Source organism: Phalangium opilio, unplaced genomic scaffold, assembly GCF_054372755.1.
Source record: "Phalangium opilio isolate 3A_F unplaced genomic scaffold, DU_Popi_V2 ptg000031l_1, whole genome shotgun sequence".
NCBI lineage: Eukaryota > Metazoa > Arthropoda > Arachnida > Opiliones > Phalangiidae > Phalangium > Phalangium opilio.
Window position 1 is genome coordinate 4,349,641 of NW_028324158.1, and position 21,829 is coordinate 4,371,469.

General features: G+C 36.0%; 3 protein-coding genes across 3 annotated transcripts; 1 reads left to right on the forward strand and 2 right to left on the reverse strand.

The window, feature by feature from the left end:
• Positions 1 to 2,555: 2,555 nt before the first annotated feature.
• LOC149690126 (uncharacterized) lies at positions 2,556 to 3,548 on the forward strand. Its single transcript, XM_089870480.1, has one exon. It carries the CDS (start codon positions 2,556 to 2,558, stop codon positions 3,546 to 3,548), a length of 993 nt encoding a protein of 330 aa, XP_089726606.1.
• Positions 3,549 to 6,128: 2,580 nt separating this feature from the next.
• On the reverse strand, positions 6,129 to 8,895 carry LOC149690127 (dermonecrotic toxin Hl-PLD1-like). The gene is made up of 4 exons (XM_089870481.1): positions 8,821 to 8,895; positions 8,480 to 8,726; positions 7,383 to 7,548; positions 6,129 to 6,354 (listed from the first exon to the last, which is right to left on the reverse strand). The coding sequence occupies exons 1-4, from the start codon at positions 8,893 to 8,895 to the stop codon at positions 6,129 to 6,131; spliced, it is 714 nt and encodes a 237-aa protein (XP_089726607.1).
• Positions 8,896 to 11,438: 2,543 nt separating this feature from the next.
• LOC149690128 (dermonecrotic toxin SpeSicTox-betaIIA2v-like) lies at positions 11,439 to 14,349 on the reverse strand. Its single transcript, XM_089870482.1, has 5 exons — positions 14,154 to 14,349; positions 13,557 to 13,688; positions 12,767 to 13,127; positions 11,533 to 11,731; positions 11,439 to 11,474 (listed from the first exon to the last, which is right to left on the reverse strand). The coding sequence occupies exons 1-5, from the start codon at positions 14,347 to 14,349 to the stop codon at positions 11,439 to 11,441; spliced, it is 924 nt and encodes a 307-aa protein (XP_089726608.1).
• Between the last annotated feature and the right edge of the window lie 7,480 nt (positions 14,350 to 21,829).

A 21,829-nucleotide genomic window follows, 5' to 3' on the forward strand; every position in this document is an offset into this window, starting at 1 on the left:
GGCCAGACAAGGCACCAACGAATTTTTAATTAAGGACTCCCTGGTTTTGAATATGGAAAATGGAACCAAATATATGAGATGATCCATAGTGCCAATTGGTACATAAGCAACCCGATCTCGTAGGGGATAAGTGGTCTTTCCTTAAAGTGTATTTATCTTTGGCATAAGATTTTGCTCCTTATAAGATACAATTAACGCCCAGAGGTACTTAAGCATAAAAATACCAGCGGGTTGCAAGTTATGAAGTACCGTATGTTTCAAGAGCGCTGGGCCTTAACCTTTACATTTACAAAACCAGCCCTAAATGGCCTACTGAGTGTATTCATGCAGTTTTATTTCTGTTAAAATAAAAACCGTAATTAATGAAGCTTCGTTTAGATAAAACCAAATATCGAAATATTAATGTTGGGGCTCAACCTAACCGTTGATGGGAAAAATCTATTTCGTGGCTAATATCGAATTACCTGAAGATTATTTTTAATTACTGTATGAATTGTTAGTTTAAATAGGTCAAATTGAAATAAAAGTAACTGAAAGTTATGCAGATTACCCAGAGAATGAACAAGTTAGAACTTGAACTATATCTATCAATATAAATTTATTATCTACCATTATGTTTACATGTTTATCGAGGATCTAGAGTTGATTAGTCTGTCTACCTGCCGCCTATAATCCCTCTCACCCAACCCATGGTATTAAATTATATTAGACACTACCGGCGTGAAAGGTTTGCCTTTGGATTTGGAGTACTCTTTAGTATGGCACACGATAGGTGGTAAGAAAATCAAGGAAGAACTAGGGGAAGGTAAGGCGGTCTAATGTTAGAACCCTGATTTGCGCAAGCAAAAGCTACGTCTTAGCAATGCATAGACAAGTAAGTCGGTTGATGTTGAACGGAAACTCGGGAAGGGACACTATTAAGTGGTGTACCGTGGGTGGCCCACGAGACGAGGTTCAAGCTTCGCTGGCTGAGTTTGAACAATTTAAAGTAATTTCGTTGCTTAAGTCTAATACCATGCCTGATGGTGAGTTGTCCTGTTGGTATGGTATTGAAGTTAAAGTACACATTTTAACAGGCTTTAACCCTTGCCGAACTTCAACCAAAAAATAACAAACCGTTGTGTTTGGAGTAAATTACTCGTACATGTTACTAGTATCGGCAGAAATACAGAATCATTGTTCCCACATATATCCCATGTTCATATGTGCTGGTTTTGTGAGCCGCGCTTAAGAAACTGTTCGTCACGCGTCATAATTCTACTTCTGTCATTTCATTGGTTGGTAGCAGCAAGACGTCGGGTGCAAACTGAAGGTGCAACGGGCAGCAAGATGAATTATTCACGAGATTGCAAAATTCTTTATTCTTAATCATTACTCTAGCTCTTCTCGCAAGATTCGCCAAGCTGCGTTGAGGAAATGGGTGCACATTGGTTCCTATTAAATGCATGTATTCCTGTTACCGAACTTAATATTTGACCTGTAGGGTAACCTCACGTGTGTTTATGTGTCACTTACTAGGGACATTTTACAAACAAAGCCATTCTCCCGATACTATTACTACTCTTAGGATTGTTCTGTTCTCGCTATTAGAAATTTGTAACAATGATTACAAGCAATGGGGATCAAATTCGAAACTGCCATGTCTGCTATTAAAGCGTGTATTATGTTGCCGACGGTTTTAGACTCCTAACACCACTAAAAATATTTGTTTTAACCGTTCTTGGTTTTTTATGTTGACTGGGTCACTTGTGATGAATTTTGCCAAAATAATTGTGTTCGTCGAAACTGATATTTTTTTATTGAATGATTAAATAGAAATATGCAAATTGTAGTATTTCAGGGCCGATGATGTTATAAAACTGTATGAAATTAACACCATATTCAACTGCTACATGAACTATACAAATACAGATGATAAGAACGAAAAACACAAAATCTAAATACAAGATAATTTTAACTCGATAGTCTCATAAAATCTGCATCTTAATTTTTGTGATAATATAAAGAGACCGGACGGTTGCATGAAGCTTAGGGGATTTCAAAGTTCATTTTGACGGAATTCGAAATCACACCATGAAAGTTGTGTCAGATTTCATAATCACATTACTCGAAAATTGTATTTGTGGTCAGATTTGGAATTTATCCTTGGCCAAAGGTTTTCCGTCGAACGAATAACGAACCCCTCGGATTATACATCAGCTAGCAAAAAGAACAAAAAAAAAAAAGAAAGAGAGAAAAACGCTACTAAACAAATGTAAAGGTATACATGTATTAGGCTGCTACACACTACACTGATCGTTCTTTACGACGCGAACTGTTCGGTCTGTGCGACGCGTTCTGTTATGTTTGTAAAATAAATACTTAACTAAACAAGTGCTAATAACAAAAGGTGCTTTTACATTGGATTGTGACGTCGTTAATACCAAACCCGATTTCCATCAACCGTTTCATCGGTAACAAGTAACGAATCGCACTGTACTGGGGAAGAATTCGAACAACAGTTTCACACATATCTTAAAGAGCATATTATTTCTACGCAGACCGTTCATTTTAAAATGGCGACCGCCAAAGATCATAACGGTAAATCGATGGAGGGATTCCGGTTCATGGGATTAATAGTAGCAGCCATTTTCGGCCTTCTGCAAGTGATTGTACAAATTATAGCTAAGTACTTGCAACAGTATAGCACGGCGGAAGTGAACTTCTACCAAACGGTCATCGAAACTATAACAGTTCTACCGTTTCTTATTGCAAACGGGACTGAATTTGTTTTCTTCAAGTTCGTAATTTTGTTGATAATTCGCAGTATTTTCGCGTCATCTAGATTCTACTTTCGCGTCTTTGCAACCAAGTCGTTACCCATTGCCGAATCGAGCGCCTTGTACTTCACGAGCCCGGCGTTAATGGCAATCTCTTCCAAAATATTTTTGAAGTACCGTTTCAATAACGCCATTTACATTTGTTTCGTCGCTAACTTGGTTGGATTTCTAATGATTTCACGTTTGTGGTTGTTAAATATCGAGGATGTTGATAGGGCGTTCGGTTTAGCGTCGGTTATGTTAGCCACGATTATCAACGCGCTTGGCGATGTGGTCTTGAAGAAACTCACCAACTTGGAAATACCATCGACTTTGGTCGTCTTTTACGTGTCCGCGCTTCGCAGCGTCTATATGTTAAGTGTAAGTGAATTGGAAAATGGTTTTGGAGTTCCTCGCATGCCCAAATGCGATTATTTTGAGAATCCATTTATATCGGAACCAATATTGCTGTTTGTAATGTCCATTTTTACATTGTTCGTACAAATCACGTGCGTTGAAGCCGTTAGATTGGAAAATCCAAGTACAGTGTCGGCCATTTCTTCTTCAGTAATGATACCTTCTTTTCTTATCTCGCAAGTCGTCGTGTTTGGACAGATGCCCTCCGTTCAGACGGTAGTCGGAACTTTATTCATTCTGTTTGGATCTCTGATAATGAACTTCTCAAAAATAATCGAGAAAATGGACAATAGTTCGAAAATTAGAAAAAGATTTCAATTTTTGAACGATTAATATCAAAAGAATTATAATTAACCGCGAACATACTAATATTCTAGCCATGTTGTTGTGCTCTCAGTATGGTTGATGTGTTGATTTCAATAAAATAAAATATAATATATTATCCTTCGAAAATTTTCAATGTATGCGTGTATCTTTGATTTGCATTAAATTCGTTGGCATTAGTTAAGCTCGATCAGTTTTTACTCCGGGCTGTTACACCACGAAATTTGCAAAAAACGGGAAATTTTTAAATTTTCATTTAAAAGTTTCATCATAATTATGTAAATATGAGTTAAATGTATATGAACTTTTAAAACAATTCCGCTTTATTTAACGGTTTTTGCTGAATTTTTCAAGAAATGTAGGTATAAAGAAGGCTAGAATCCGCGTTCTAAGGCACATGCATTTGTAATGAACGAAGCGATACTGCATATGCCTTAAATATGTTTCCTAAAAGGGGATATTTTCATTGAAACTGGCTGAAGTGTTCTTTACATTTTATGTGAAACTAGAAATGTCAGTTGAATGTGATGTAAAGGCCTGATACAAATATTTCTACCAAACGAATTTTAAAACACTATGAACATTAATTTGTGTTTTGAGAAAATCAGTGCGTGGCAATGTGGGTTTTCTTTACATTTTTCATGACAGAAGAAATTGCCTGGAAAGGTCAGGGAAGTATATTGTTGACTTAATTTTCACGGAAAACTCTGGTACATTTGTGAAGTTTAAGATGTTTGAACAAAAAACACTCCCGTAGTTATTACACAAACAAAAAAACACTGAAAATATGCGAAAAATACCTGCAAATAACATTGAAATATATGGAAAAATAACTGGAAATTTGGTTGAAATATATGGAAAAATAACTGGAAATTTGGTTGAAATATATGGATAAACAACCTGGAAATTTGGTCGAAATATATGGATAAACAACCTGGAAATTTGGTCGATATATATGGATAAACAACCTGGAAATTTGGTCGAAATATATGGATAAACAACCTGGAAATTTGGTCGAAATATATGGATAAACAACCTGGAAATTTGGTCGAAATATATGGATAAACCACCTGGAAAATTGGTCGAAATATACGGATAAACCACCTGGAAATTTGGTCGAAATATATGGATAAACAACCTGGAAATTTGGTCGAAATATATGGATAAACAACCTGGAAATTTGGTCGATATATATGGATAAACAACCTGGAAATTTGGTCGAAATATATGGATAAACAACCTGGAAATTTGGTCGAAATATATGGATAAACCACCTGGAAATTTGGTCGAAATATACGGATAAACCACCTGGAAATTTGGTCGAAATATATGGATAAACAACCTGGAAATTTGGTCGAAATATATGGATAAACAACCTGGAAATTTGGTCGAAATATATGGATAAACAACCTGGAAATTTGGTCGAAATATATGGATAAACAACCTGGAAATTTGGTCGAAATATATGGATAAACCACCTGGAAATTTGGTCGAAATATATGGATAAACCACCTGGAAATTTGGTCGAAATATATGGATAAACCACCTGGAAATTTGGTCGAAATATATGGATAAACAACCTGGAAATTTGGTCGAAATATATGGATAAACAACCTGGAAATTTGGTCGAAATATATGGATAAACAACCTGGAAATTTGGTCGAAATATATGGATAAACAACCTGGAAATTTGGTCGAAATATATGGATAAACAACCTGGAAATTTGGTCGAAATATATGGATAAACCACCTGGAAATTTGGTCGAAATATATGGATAAACAACCTGGAAATTTGGTCGAAATATATGGATAAACCACCTGGAAATTTGGTCGAAATATATGGATAAACAACCTGGAAATTTGGTCGAAATATATGGATAAACAACCTGGAAATTTGGTCGAAATATATGGATAAACAACCTGGAAATTTGGTTGAAATATATGGATAAACAACCTGGAAATTTGGTCGAAATATATGGATAAACAACCTGGAAATTTGGTCGAAATATATGGATAAACAACCTGGAAATTTGGTCGAAATATATGGATAAACAATCTGGAAATTTGGTCGAAATATATGGATAAACAACCTGGAAATTTGGTCGAAATATATGGATAAACAATCTGGAAATTTGGTCGAAATATATGGATAAACAATCTGGAAATTTGGTCGAAATATATGGATAAACAATCTGGAAATTTGGTCGAAATATATGGATAAACAATCTGGAAATTTGGTCGAAATATATGGATAAACAATCTGGAAATTTGGTCGAAATATATGGATAAACAATCTGGAAATTTGGTCGAAATATATAGATAAACAACCTGGAAATTCCAGTGAAATATAGATATAAACCCTGAAAATTTCAAGGAAATATATGGAGAAAAGACCTGGAGAAGTCAATGAAATCGATATTCTAAAAGTTGTATGAACCTGCAAATTCATAAGCACCCTTAAGAAAAAACCTTGCATTTGACTTTTAAAAAGTAAGATTTTCTTCTGTTTATTTAATACTAAATATCTATAAATGAATTAACTGAATACTTGTCAAATTAATCTAATTAAAAACGAGACGGCTTTCTAAATTAGTCCCGTAGCCTTTCTAAAAATACCCAGAATGATTCGGCTTTTTCAGCAACGGAGTTGACAATCAAGTCTAACACTGGTTCATTTCTCGTATTCGACTTTACATAAGTGTTAATTGCCTCCCATGGATAGTCTTCTTTCGTAGCCATTCTGTAGTTATCGAATTGACTGAAGATGCTAAGGACTCGTTCCGGGTGATTTGTGATAATGGCATCTATTCCCAAGCTAAAGAAAAAACAAGTTAAAGTTGATTATTTGGTTCATGTACTAGCAATTGACTTTGTTTAGTATTTCGCGTTCGTTAAAGGGAGGGTGAAGTAGAAAATTAAGTGACTTTTTGTCGATTCTTCTACTAATTATAATGATTTTAAAATTCAAATTAGGTTCCTTTATAATGAAACCCAAGTCAATAGTCCAAACGTAAACTTTGCTGTATCTGATATTTTTCTTCTTCTCACTAATCGCCTTATTCAACCTAAAATTGTTATTGAATAAACTATAGCAGTTGGGTAACCCGTCAGCCAGCCAAATATTGGGCACATTGTCATGTTTTTCCCATAGCTCGATTATATCTCTGACGTTATCGTTAAAAGTCACATCCCAACCAATAGTCCTGTCGTACACTTGTCCCGAGTATGTGCCGAGCCGAGTCAACTTCTCTCGGGCTCCTTTAATTACTTCATAATCGTCAGTGTGGCCGATGGAAAGTTCCACATAGACTTGACCAAAATTTGTACCTGAAATACCAATAGTTGTTTAAATTTGAACATGATTTTTCATGGCCATTTGATAATTTCTCAACCAAGGCTGACTCAAAATACCAAGAAATGATTTCAGGGCAGGACCATGCTTCTATTATTATTATTATTATTATTATTATTATTATATAATCAAGAAGCGATATCTAGGGAGAAGGTATAAATTCGCCACATTTCTAGCTTCATCTTCAGTCCAAACGTAGGTCCGGAGTTAGTCCCCGCCTCTAAATTACAACCAGGATCTCATTTGTTCTTGAAAACTCACGTTAGCGCAACGCGAATGACGAAAACTACGTATTTTCCGACTGAGGAGAGGCAAAATAGCCCGGCCTCCTCTTACGTCCACCCTTGTATTTTGAAAGGGTGACTGGGACTATGGTGAGCGAATACTTAGGCATCTTATAGGTTCTCCCTAGTAAACTAGATATCGCTTCTTGATGTGATCATACCTCATTTAGGATGAATTCTTAGTATTAGTAGTAACAAGTGTCAAACTAATATAACATGTACAATAAACTCCTGCTATTACCATTATTCCATAGATGTTTGTGTAGCTTTTCCCCAATGCTCTCTCCAGCTTTGTACTTTGAACTCGCTGGTAAATCGGATACTTTTAAGTCAAGCATGAGGAGGACAAGCTCTTTCCGGTATTTCGAGTGACCTTCAAATTCAATTTCGCAAAAGAAAAATCAATTTTATAGTTAAACATACAAATACAGTACTGAAGTAAAATTTGCTTCAATTGCCAATTGCATCGTGTTTACTCCAAAATGTTACCATTCGTTAAAGGTAAACATACAACTAAATACATGAATTGGCAATTTTCACAATTTTATAGGTCCATAAGTAAAATAGACAACATTTCTTTGTTGTGAATGTTGTCTTGAAATGGAACATTACTAATGTTGATTCAAAGACTTTAGAAATTAGTTCAAACAGTTAGGAATTTGGTTTTCTTTCAACTTTAGCTATATCTAACGCATTTTGGTCCATTTACGGGATTTTCTTTTTAATCATACATCAATCAAACTAGGGCATATATTGCGAGGGTCTATCTTTTAAAAGGTCTTTAAAATAATCGGCGGGCCGTTGAATTCTTTTTTTGTAGGAAGAAGTCGTTATTGACGTCACAACCCCCACCCACAGGGGGTAAGCAAAATGAAAATATCTCCTTCTTTCCGGGAAAATAGTGCTAACGTTACAAGGTATTTTCGTATTGTGTTATTCGGCCTTATCGGGCAGGCGATACAATTGGGCCAGTCACAGCGCCTTCGTTCTTACTAAGGTCGACCGCTCGAGAGTGGCAACGCCAGAACGGGGCAGCCTCTGGAGGAGGCTTACAACAAGTCACAAGACGGATTAACCGGATGTGAGGAACTGATTTACAACGACGAAAGAATTCCTGGCTGCTTTCAGTAATGCTCAACGGAAACCAAACGCGTTGAGCTCCGTTGATAAACGTGACGTCATGTTAGGCTACTGAACGGTATTTTGCAAACTTTGGTTGAGTGACTTTTTCGAAAAAAATTCAACGGCCGCCGACTTCTTTGCAGAACATTTAACCTGCATTTAACTCTCCCGTGAAGACCTACCTGGCGCAGTGATATCCCTTATGTAGTCTAGGAAGTTTCCAACGTCCTCTCTCTGATCGCATATTCTGAAACAATCGCAGGGAAAACCGTGATAAATCCATCTTGCTTCGCCACTAGGTAAGAAGGTTACGTCCGATTCGATGGCATTTGCACCCTTGTCCAAGTAATGCGCAACCTCTGATATTGAGTTGACCATGTGCGCTATATTGTACAATGGACGGCGTTCATCTCGTTGGCAAAAGGTTATCTTAGAATTAAAGATTTAGAAATTCTGTACAATTATTGTTAAGTACTTCTTGTCCTCGATGGAAGTCAAAGAATTACTGAGAAATTGTACTCACTTGAAATAATAGCGTAAGTTGGATCGATACAATGACCACAATATGTACCTCTGTACTAAAACAACTTTGAGTCATTTTATTCGTCTAAAGTGGCGAACTACACGCAACGTTAAGTGAAGAAAGAATAGACGAGCCTTCTTTTTATTGCGTTCGTTATTCAAAAATGTTTGAGCTCAAAGGTTGCTAATATTTGCGAAGATAACAAAAGGCAACTGACAAACCTGTATGTGTCGTGTTTAGAGGAGTCAAAGTTCAAAATGCTGTTACGAAATAAAACCCAAGGAAATTAAAAAAATTAATAACCTAAACTGAAACTACATAATGTACTAGCTGTTACCCATGGCGGAGCTCGCGTGTAATTAAAACTTCCATCAAAATGTTATAAAGAATGGTTAGATTTTACCAGAAGTAAGATAAGGGACTAGAAGTATGGAGCTAACCAAATTCTTTTTTGGAGAAATTGAATATTTTGGAGAACACACCAACAGTTGGCCCTCTTCTAGCGGTTTCTGAATTTTCCCTCCAAAACGTGAGAGGCTCGCGGCGGTAGACGGCCAAACTAGATTCAAGCAACCGCGTCCGTGTTCCGCGGCTTCAGGTTGAGGGGAAGGGGGTAGGAAATGTTTTTGGAAACCGCCAATTTTTTTCTCTCTAGTGTAGGCGCGATGGAAGCGGCATAAAATCCTCAAATTTGTTCACTAGTGCCAGGATCTATTACCAATGCTAGAGCTCTTCACTTCTAGTCCCTTATCTTACTTCTGATTTTACTGATGACTAACATTTTTGTAGCACCCTAGGAGTGAAGGCACTCAGCGTTGCCCCCAGTCCGTCGGGACATTTTTATTACTTTTCACGCAGACATTCCATAAAGAAGGGTTTTTAAATTTCTGGCCGCCATTTAAAAAGATGGCAACAAATCGAACCCCAAAGACCATTCAGCCCGTCTATAGGTTAAAGGAAACCAGTGTATTAAATATTTGTGAAATCTGTTGAAACGCGCGGACTTTGTTGCATAGAGAAGATGTTTTACATTTCTGGGCGCCATTTATTAAGATATCGGCGGATTGGAAAAATCTTTCTTGTTAAGCGCCTACTACTTATGAGTAACGTTCCTGCAAATTTTCAGCCTTCTAGGGCAAGCGGTTTGGGCTGGGCGTTGATTATCAGTCAGTCAGTCAGTCAGGACTTTGATTTATATAGGTATAGATATATATATCTAAAATTATTTCGTCGTGCTAATTAAACTTTTGTTAAATTTGCCAACCTAAACTATCTAGTTATTCATTTCTAAATTCAAAAACAAATCCATTAGACAACGTACCAAGTTCTCTGTGTTTTCTCAGGCAAGCCCCAATAGTGTAGACTCGGCTGTTACGGAGACCTCATTAAATAGTCTGTTTAGGGAATGAGTTCATAAAGCGGGTAGTATGCAACTCTAACAACCTCTAGCTCATTCTACTCACTCGTACAGACACTTTATTTTCACTTACATTGAACGACTACATGTTTTTCACATCCCAGTACTCCATAAGGGGAGTGATGCCTGATGAATAACCAAATTAGCAACTTTTAGTTCGAGTCTAGTATTCAAAATACGGATACGCTTATAATTCAAACCTTCTAGCGATTAAAATATTTTACTATATTTTTAACTCGATATTAAGTCAAAGCATTTTTTCTCGCGACATTAAAAATAGAAATAAGCACTGGCTAAACTGAAACGACATATTGTATTGCAATTAAAATTTTAATTTACAGTGCAAAAAAATAGGGAAAAATATTTATAATAACAAGTAACACATTTCTATGAAAATAGGCAACCCGACAAGTGGGAATTGAATGTTTCCTTACCCCGCTAAATTACCCCAATCCGATGTTCTAATCAACTCAAATGAACCTTAAATTATTTCCCCTGTACAATATTGTCTTGTTCTCTATAAATATGCTGAAATCATACAAGTGAAAATCCATTAATGTTAATTGGGATTATTAAGATATTAATGTGATAGCGTGACTGAGACCATGGATCCCATGTTTAGCCTTTGTAATTAAATAGTTGTAAATAAATAATGGTCAAGCTAAACAAAAATGAAAAGAACCTGCTAGTTAGTTTGTGTGCATCAAGTGCATTAAAAACAAGTTTGGTTATATAGTGGCTATGAAAAATATCGCTACCAGCTCGTATTAGACTGGAATAATACGGTTTTTTGGGGGAAAAAACTAATTGCGTAGTTATTACTCCAAAAAACCGCTCTTGCAATTATAAGGTGTATTTGGCAACTTCATTGAAATATATGAAGAAAAAGAACACGGAGATTTCAGGAAAGTATATGAGATAAACCTATAAATATTTGGGAAATAGATGAGAAAAACTAGAAATTTTAGGGGAATATATGGGGGAAACATATTTGGAAATTTTCAAGGAAATCGGTATTCCAAAAGTTGTATGAGCCCTGTTAAAGGTTTTACTTCGAACGCTTCTCAGTTCAACTAAGCATATCATATATCCATCAATCATAACATTCAACATGACAAATTCAAAATTACCCATTGAGAAAAAAGGTAGCATTTAATTTTTAAAAAGTAAGATTTTCTTCTGTTTATTTAATACTAAATATCTATAAATGGATTAACTGACTACTTGTCAAATCAATCTAATTAAAAACAAGACGGCTTTCCAAATTAAAGTACAGTACCCTTTCTAAAAAATACCCAGAATGATTCGGCTTTTTCAGCAACGGAGTTGACAATCAAGTCTAAGACCGGTACATTTCTTCTATTGGATTTTACATAAGTGTTAATTGCCTCCCATGGATAGTCTTCTTTCGTAGCCATTCTGTAGTTATCGAATTGACTTAAGATGCTAAGGACTCGTTCCGGGTGATTCGTGATAATGGCATCAATTCCCAAGCTAATAAAAAACAAATTAAAGTTGATTATTTGGTTGTTGTATTACCAATTGACTTTGTTTAGTACTAGTTTTCGTTAAAGGAGCTGCGTTATAGAACATTCTTTTCTGATTTCAAGGATTATACAGAATGTTCTAAAAAGGGTGGTATCACCGAGGGACAGCGAGTTCTATTGAGATATTGGGTCGAAAATGTTCTAGGACATTTATCTCTAACGGCCACAGTTTACAATACTCGGCTCGAGGCTCGAATGTGGTATTGAGTCATAAAAAACGCTACGCCTAGGCTTGAGTAAGACTAAGCTAAAGTTCAAGGTTTCTCGACTGCTCGTACAGCTCTTCAGAGGAAATTTTCCCTAGTTCAGACTTTACAGCTGCTTGCTAGACGATGAAAAGCAACAGTTAGAGATTTAGCAGCTTTTGTAGAGGGGAAACTAGAAATTAGTTGTAGACTCGCTAAGCAACATATTTTTCCCCATTGTAGTAGTTTTCTATTCCCATGCAGTTTAAAAGTTTAAAATTACGCAGATTCTTAGTTTTCGCGCATTGTCAAATTAGTCCAATTTCCCCAAGTTTATGTAGCATTGGTTTAGGGCGTAACAATTCTTAAGTTATAAACAAGTCACCTGGTAACAGCACTAATAACGAAATTGAAATTAAAAAATCAATCCTATATAAGGGACTTAAGTTAAAATATGATATAGAATTAAGGCTCCAATTGAAATTCTAAGGTTCGGTAATTACACCAAAAAAAATAAGTGTTCTCAACAACGGCTCGATACACGAATCCGAAATTTTTCAAGACTCGGGCTGGCGACCAAAATCAATGTTTGCACAACCAGAAGATGAAAGCGAGTTGCGGTCTGTTCCCCATGAAGTACAGTACATGAAGAGTATTAACAGTAGGAAGATATCGTGGGTTACGAAATATTCACACGAAAATGGACACAGCTTTCAGCTTGGAAAACAAGTCGCTCTCCCCCGAGTTTTAGAGAATAACAGGTTTATACGTGAAAGAAGGTAAAAATATGACTTTACCTTAGCTTTTTGTTGATAATGAAACTGCAGTCAAAAGTCCAAACGTAAACTTTGCTGTATCTGATGTTTTTCTTCTTCTCACTAATGGCCTTTTTCAACCTAAAGTTGTTATTGAAAAAACTATAGCAGTTGGGTGATCCGTCGGCGATCCAAATATTGGGCACATCGCTTTGTTTTTCCCATTGCTCGCTTATATCTCTGATGTTATCGTTAAAAGTCACATCCCAACCAATATGATTGTCGTACACTTGTCCCGAGTATGTGCTGAGCCGAGTCAACTTCTGTCGGGCTCCTTTAATTACTTCATAATCGTAAGTGTGGCCGATGGAAAGTTGAACGTAGACTTGACCAAAATTCGTACCTGAAATTTAAGTAGTTCTATGAATTTCAACATTATTGTTCTTGGCCATTTGCCAATGCCTCACCTAGGCTTCGTCAAAATACTAATAAATCGTTTCAGACTTAGAACCTTTTTTATAGATACCCTGTATATATGAAACCATATGTTCAAAAGTTATGTTAAATGCGTTTGGCACTGGTTACAGAGAGCTCGTAAAGTAAAGTGGCTTAGGACAGACTTAATAGGAAGATAGACTGCAAAACCGTTTGTAGTCAATTCCACGTCGTTCTAGAACTACCTCTCTCAGTTCAGGTAGTGTCATACTTATGAAACATATCTTATAGAGACAATGGATAACTATACCTCACTCTGGATGAATTCTTACTATTTAGAAGCACCTACGTTACAAGTATGTAACTTATATAACAACCAATAAACTCCTGCTATTACCATTATTCCATAGATGTCTGTGTAGCTTTTCCGCGACGCTCTCTCCAGCTTTGTACTTTGAACTCGCTGGTAAATTGGATACCTTTAAGTCTAGCATGAGGAGGACAAGCTCTTTCCGGTATTTCGAGTGACCTATTATTTCAATTTCGGAAAAGAAAAATTTATTTTATTGTTAAACATTGAATATAAATGATTTCAAGTACCGAAATACAATTTGCATTGCAACATGTATACTCCAAAATGTTACCTATCATTAATTTTATAGGCCTAATGCTCTCTACAAGTAAGAGAGAAATCGATTTTGCTACAAACACATTGCTTTAAAAAGGCCTCATTTTTGACAATCTTGTGACCTTAAGACGAAACATTCGGTATGTTGATACAAAGATGTTAGAAATGACTTCAAACAATGAGGACCGGTAACCTTAGCTATTTCTAACGTCTCTGGATTAATACCTGATATTTCGTTTCAATGCAATACCGAAAAAACTATGTTGCGTCGGTCTATTCCTTAACCTGCATTTAACTCTCATTCAACGGCCGCCGACTTCTTTGCAGAACATTTAACCTGCATTTAACTCTCCCGTGAAGACCTACCTGGCGCAGTGATATCCCTTATGTAGTCTAGGACCTTTCCAACGTCCTCTCTCTGGTCGCATATTCTGAAACAATCGCAAGGAAAACCGTGATAAATCCATCTTGCTTCGCCACTAGGTAAGAAGGTTACGTCCGATTCGATGGCATTTGCACCCTTGTCCAAATAATACGCAACCTCCGATATTGAGTTCACCATGTGCGCTATGTTGTACAAGGGACGGCGTTCATCTTGTTGGCAAACTGTTACCTTTAGAATTAAAGATTTTGACATTCTGTACAATTATTATTAAGTACTTCTAGTCGTCAATGGAACTCAAAGAATTACTGAGAAATTGTACTCACTTGAAATAATAGCATAAGATGGATAGTTACAATGACCAGAACATGTTCCTCTGTACTAAAACAACTTTGAGTCATTTTACTCGTCTAAAGCCGCAACGTTAAGACTAAAATGAATTGAAGACCTTCCTTTTTAATGTGTTTCTTACACAAAAATGTTTGACCTCAATGGTCAAATGTTCTAAAAGGACCTTTTTAGCTAATGTTTGTTTTCATGACCTTGTACTATGTCCTTAAATCTACTTGGTAATATTTGTTTAGATAAAGAAAGTCAACTGATATGTGTGTAGTGTTTAGAAGAGTCTAAGTTGTTAATGCTATTACGAAATTTCTAAATAAGAATGCTGACAACGTAAAAGCGGAAATCCATTAATATTAATTGAAATTATTAAGATATTAATATGACTGAGACCATGGGGCCAATGTTTAGCCTCTGTAAATGAATAGAGGTAAATTAATAATAGTCAAGCGAAATAAAAATGGAAACAAAACTCAGTATAAAGTAACAAATGACGATGTATAACACTGGACGTGTCGGGTGAGTGTTTTGTGTCTGTCTGATCTAAGCTGTACTGGAGATACATACTGTATTAAAATGAAAATTTTATTTTACTGGTTGCCCAAAACTATAGGGAGCTAACAGTTCTGACCCTGAAACGTCACACCCTTCTACCTCTTACTGGAGTTTCATCCCCCCCCTAACTTTTGGAAACAGTATTCTACGCGCAAAAATTCCAACCAGAGAAGGGTTGCGTGACGTCAGACTATCTGTTCCCCCTAGCCAGTTGTTAGCTTCTATTTAAATTGTTTAAAATAACAGTATTAATATTAAAAAAATTAATTATATATTTTTAATTAATTAAAATGAAAATTACATATAGTGACCACGAACCGCCATATATTTCGGTTAAAACATGTGAGAGGCAATGAATATTAATATTATAATAATGAAATCGATTGAACGTTATTCCGTGAAGAACGTGTTAAAACACCAAAATTTAAATGACTATCACTTTTCACATCCAGGTTGTTCTTTAGAGAACTGCTTATATGAGAACCACTGCCATATAAGCTATTTAGGAAACCGCGGTTATTAGAACCGCTATTATGGGGTTCGCTCACAAGAAGGGATATCTAGTTTATTAGGGTGAAGGTTAAGATGCCTAAGTATTCGCGCGCCATAGTACCAGTCCCCCTTTCAAAATACAAGGGGGACCGGAGCCTCCGAAATGAACAGGGGGGACGTAAAAGGAGGCCGGGCTATATCGCCTCTCCTCCGTCGGAAAATACGTATTTTCGTCATTCGCGTCGTGCTGACGTGAGTTTTCAAGAACCAATTAGATGCAAATTGTAATTTAGAGGCGGGGATTAAATCCGAACCTACGTTTGGACTGGAGATAAAACTGGAAATGTGACGAATTTATACCTTCTCCCTAGTAAACTAGATATCACTTCTTGGTTCATAATAGGGCTAACCTAGTGAACCAGAATATTTAATATTAATGAAATCGGTTATGCGTTAAACTTTTAAAACTGGAGCGTTTTTTTTTCATGGCCAGTTACGTGAAGTTAAAATGTGTCGAAAGTGATTTGAAAATTTCAGATTCATAACCTCGGATGACGAAACTATCGTCACTTGTTTTGTTTACTTTCAGAAATGGAGTCTGCGTTAAACAAGTCACGTGAAAATACGTTACTCTTTCAAAATAAACTTTACCCACAATTTTTAAAATACTTCCAATAAACCGATATTGAAATGTCCAGAACAAAGATTATTGTGATTTGAGGCTAACAGTTCGGTCATATCGCTTAAAAATTATGAAAACCTCACAATCATTTGCAACCTAAATTCAAAACAACTCTAAACAAAATAATACAATCATTTACTGTTATAACATAGATTATTCTAAAATGATCTACTTGAATATAAATACCTGTCAAGCTTGTTTATTAAGAGATACCATTACCTCTGTCCAGAGTTACACAAACAATAAAAGTTAATTTCACTTACCCCTCGTATATGGAATCGAAATCTAAACCCAAATCTAAATGACACTAAGAGTTACATAGACTAACACCGAAAAGCAATCATTTCTTGCGTAGGTTTTGTACTTTACGTAGATTTCGCGCAAACGCATTCGACAAACAGCTGCGGAGTTCGAATGTTCTTCTCACACGTTTTTAATCGTATACCTCGTAAATCGAAAGTGTCACGTTCTATATGAGAACGTTTAAGCTCACTCTACACGCTCAATAATTTTCGCAAAATACGTGGGACCTTTTGATATAGTTTCAGAATAAACAAGATGGTCTAGCCCATAATTAAGCCACATCGTTTACGTACTCTCGCTATCCCTACTACAATAAATATACTTCTAGTGAAATATCCCCTAATATACCGGTCAGAGGGAATAATTTTTCAATGATTGCTTGGCAAAGAGAATCAAATATCGCCAACGCCCGTTACTAAATTACTAATACAACTACTACTACCACTACTACTCAGGTAAAACTATTAGTCCCATCGATACCTTGTAGCTAAGAAGAAACTAAAACATTTCCAAAGCGCGCTTCTAGAACTCTCGCCCGCTCGGACTTTCTTTTAAAATTCTTCTCGATTTGAGGAGAAATACACGTAAATTCTAATAATAAACACCATTCTATATATAACGTCGGTATTTACTTGCTTTTGCTTCTTAAAAATTCCCCTTGATTTCTTTGAATTTTGAAATCGGGGAGCGGGATGATTTATTGCGTGAAACCCTTATTGTCGACGGGTGACCGGAATTTTAAAGGGAGTATTAAACCTTCCATTTAAATTAAGGCAATACTAAAATCCTCCCTCTCTCTAGCTTTAAATACATCGAGGAAACGTAAACCACAATTCACAAAGCTTAACCTTACCTGTACAATTAAATGCAATGCTTTAAACATACTATTATAATCCCCATCCTTTTAAAATACACGAACGAAAAATATCACCTCACCACAATTCTCTCACGTTCACTCTCCCTCCCTTCAATGACGAACGAAAAATTTTATACTGCCAAAGGCATAAAATAACCATTTCTTCGGTTAGCTCTGACATAACCATTTCTTTGGGTAACTCTGACCACATTCCAAATCGCGAAGAACCACCACCACGACGACGACCACCACCACCACCACTAGCACCACCACAGGCTCGCGGGACAAACTAATAGCCTCATCGTATATATACGATGTGGCTAAAAACAACGCTATCCAGAATAACATTTGTGCAAAGTTTAAGTATAATGCCATAATATTTTTTAAGGAAATGGACTAGCATTTGCGGTAAATTTTGGACAAAATTTGCTTAAAAAAACTGAACATATATATTGAGTGAGTTTTTTATTGCTCGAATTGTTATTCAAACAATTTTTCGCATTCGAATAACATTAAAGTCTGTGTATTTGACGCGTTATAAGCAACGTTTGGACAGTAAAATTGTACCCGGTCTATGGACTCAACATTAATGTTTCTTATTGTGACCAAAATATGTTCAATATAATTGACTAGATCAAGTGGAATTTTATCAATATATTTGTCCAATAATGATTTAAGGTTCATGTTAAATATTGGACACTTAACAACATGATGGGTTTTGATTTGCGCAATAAGTGGAAAGTCTTGGGAATAATCTATAATATGATGAATTTCAGAGATGTCCACCGTTTAATTTGTGGAAAACATTGAGCGTGTGAAGGCCGCATAACGATGTAACTGCGGAATTTCATTCGTATTTATTGAAAATATTAAGATCGCACGCTTAGGGGACATACATGTATGGTAGGAAAATTGGATATAAATAAAGGTAAACAAAGAATAGTAGAGTTAAATTAAAATAAAATCAAACAAACGTTCGACTTGGTCTGGCCGCTCGTGTGTCCAAAATAGATGTTCCTTCTAAAACCATGGGCAAAAATGATTTTACAATAATACGTGTGGTTTCCAATAGGCTAAGGTTGTACAGTACCCAACAACTTGTGCCAACAATGATCTGAGGCGATACAGTGTCTGGCATACATTATAAAGTTAAGAAGAGTGCCACATAAACTTAAATGCTTGCTAAATTCAATACTCGCGGGATGCAGTGATCATGACACTATAAAGTGCCATTTCCAGTTTAGCATACATCTATCTCCTTCCGTAAATAGTAACAAATCAACACAATCATATAGGCCTATGAACCCTTGCAGTAACAAATCCCAGTATTGCGCTTGCCAAAAAACTAAATCCATCAACTTACTGGTCTATTGGAGGCATTCCTGATGTCTATTAAATTTCGAAACCAACCTCACAGGGACAAATTAACTCCCAGTGAGAAAAAGCTTCCTATACATGTATATGAAGACAAAAACTTGTGGGTCAGGGACAATATATAGTATACTCATACGGGACTATCAAACAATGCGTAATTTTTCATTTCCAGGACGACTTTAAAAATGATTCTATTCGTCTACAAACTATTTAGAGATATGTTTCACAACTCCTTTTAGAACACGAACTTTATACTGCACTTCAAAACCGTCCTAGTTCGGACGGAACATCTGGTATGTGGATACAAGGACGTTAGAAATGACTTCAAACAATGAGGACTTTGAAGCACTGGTAGTTTTAGCCGGATGTTTCGTTTTCCTATAAGTTAAACGAAAGATACCGTAAAGACCTACCTGGCGTAGTGATATCCCTGGAACTTCCCAACGTCCTCGCTGTAATCGCATATTCTGAAGCAATCACAGGGTGCACCGTGATAAATCCATGTTGCTTCGCCACTAGGTAAGAAGGTTATGTCCGATTCGATGGCATTTGAACCCTTGTCCAAGTAATACGCAACCTCCGTTATTGAGTTGAATATGTGCGCTATATTGTACAATGGACAGCGGTCATCTTGTTGGCAAAAGGTTATCTTAGAATTAAAGATATAGACAATCTGTACAATTATTATTTAGTACTTAGTCGTCAGTGAAAACCACGAATTATCGAGAAATTGTGCTCACTTGAAATAATAGCACGAGTTGGATCGTTACAATGACCAGAACATGTTCCTACTCTGTACTTAAACATCTTTGAGTCATTTTACTCGTCAAAAGTGGCGAATTATACGCAACGTTAAGCGAAACAAGTTGGGGAACCAAAATAAACGTCTCCGAGTCGAGACCCAATTAAGAGGTTCTTCTTAAATATTTAAATAAATAAATAGAATTGAAATTATTTTAATCTTCAGTAATTTTTCTTAATTCTAGCAAAGTCGTTTTAAGAAACGTTCATAATTTTAAACTTAGCTATTCTTGACGTTTGAATTATACAAATTCATAATATTATTACGAAATTTCTAAATAAGAATCCTGACAACGTATAAGCGGAAATCCATTAATATTAATTGAAATTATTAAGATAATAATGTGATAGCGTGACTGAGACCATGGGGCCAATGTTAACCTCTGTAATTAAATAGAGGTAAATAAATAATAGTCAAGCGAAATAAAAATGGAAACAAAACTGAGTATGGAGTAAGTACTCGGGTATATTAAAGACAAGTCACGAAAACGAAACTTCCGTATTAGCTAGGTGTGACCGGGCTGAGGAGCGCGTGCCAGTTTCTTATGTGCTATTGTAGTACAGTATTAATATTTCCTAACTTACTAACTCGTGATGGCCCAATGGTTGGAATACATTACGTTCTCACCACATCTAGCTAAAAAGGTTTTTAGGTCTATCCAACCTCTACGCACAAACCACAAACATACATACTAACAGACCATAATCGTAACTTAAAACCTACTACGACTATATTTATATTGAAAGTTGTGGAAATGTTTTCAACGACAATTATATCACCCCGCGCTAACCTCAAAAACCGCAGTTAAGAGAAAATAGTTCGATTGAAAACACTTTCTAATTCAACCAAAATTTGACGATGCCAATGTTGTTTCTTTCCCTATACTTAAAAGAGTAGGGAGCGAATCTTTTCTTAAAAACGGTCCCGACGAACTTGTTTTACGTCTATCCGAAGTCAGGAAAACTGCTGTAAACTTATACCACATTGATAATGTACTTTTTTTTCGCAATTTCTTGACTTTCTATCTACGCTTGTTTTTCGTGTACACAAACAGGCACCGAGAAAACACCATCGCAAAGCTAGGCCTGGTTACAAAACCACATCTCGCAACAAAATTGTGTTGAAAGTGTCTATGATAAAATTCAATTTGAATACGGTAATGGGAAGAGTTGTTTATAGCGTTCATGTACGTTTTTGTGGAGTCGTGCAAAAGTAACATTAACTGAAATTTACCTCCACCTTAGCAAAATATAAACAAAACCCAAGGAAAACCAAATGAAAGAAGCAGTGACTAAGCTGGAAATTTTACCTTACTGGTTGCCTAAGAAAATATGCAACCCTTTTTCTGAAAATGGGCAAAAACCATTAAAATTGATTAAAATAATAGTATAAATCTTTAAAAACATATTTTATTTTAATTGTGTATTTTTAATTAAAGTGAAAATTACATGTAGTGAACGCGAAGCGCGATATTTTTCGGTTAAGGTGTGTGAGAGGCAATGAATATTAATATAATATTAATGAAATCGATTGAATCGTATAAACGTTATTCCGTGAGAAAGGTTTTATACATTTCTGGTCGCTATTGCTATATTGCGACATGGTCGCGAATTAAAAATCTTTCTTAGTTTGTATATAAGACTAATGACCCTACAATATATCAGCACCCCCAGATAAATCAGTTTGTGTTGAATACTTTGAATAATTTTTTTTGTACTGCATGGATTAACTAAGAATTTTACGAAACATTTATCTCCCCCAGGGTTTTAACCCGGCCGAGTCTGTGAAATGGAAGCATTACGCTCTACCATGGTACTGCGGTGATTCGGAATCTAAATTCAAAATTAATGAAGCAAAGTCCCATTCAACCGATACCCGCCATTTTGCTGGCATGTTAAATATATTCTAGATAGAAACAACATAACATCAGGTAGAAAGGGATTGGGTGTAATTAACAGGATTATAACGTTCAGCTATCCAAACTAAATCTAATTTAACCGGGCCCAGCTAACCTTGCTTGACCGATACTGTTCAAATACAGCAACGAGAACCGCTCATATTAGGGCTATTTAATACTAAAGAAATCGGTTATGCGTTAAACTTTTAACTCTAATGCGCAACACTTATTTCTCTGTATGTTTTTCAGTGATAGACTGCTCGATTGATTATGGTATTAATTAATTAAAAGTTTCAACTTGAACTTTAAGAGTTCATCACTCATTGCAAACGTAAAACATTAACATACACCAGTTAC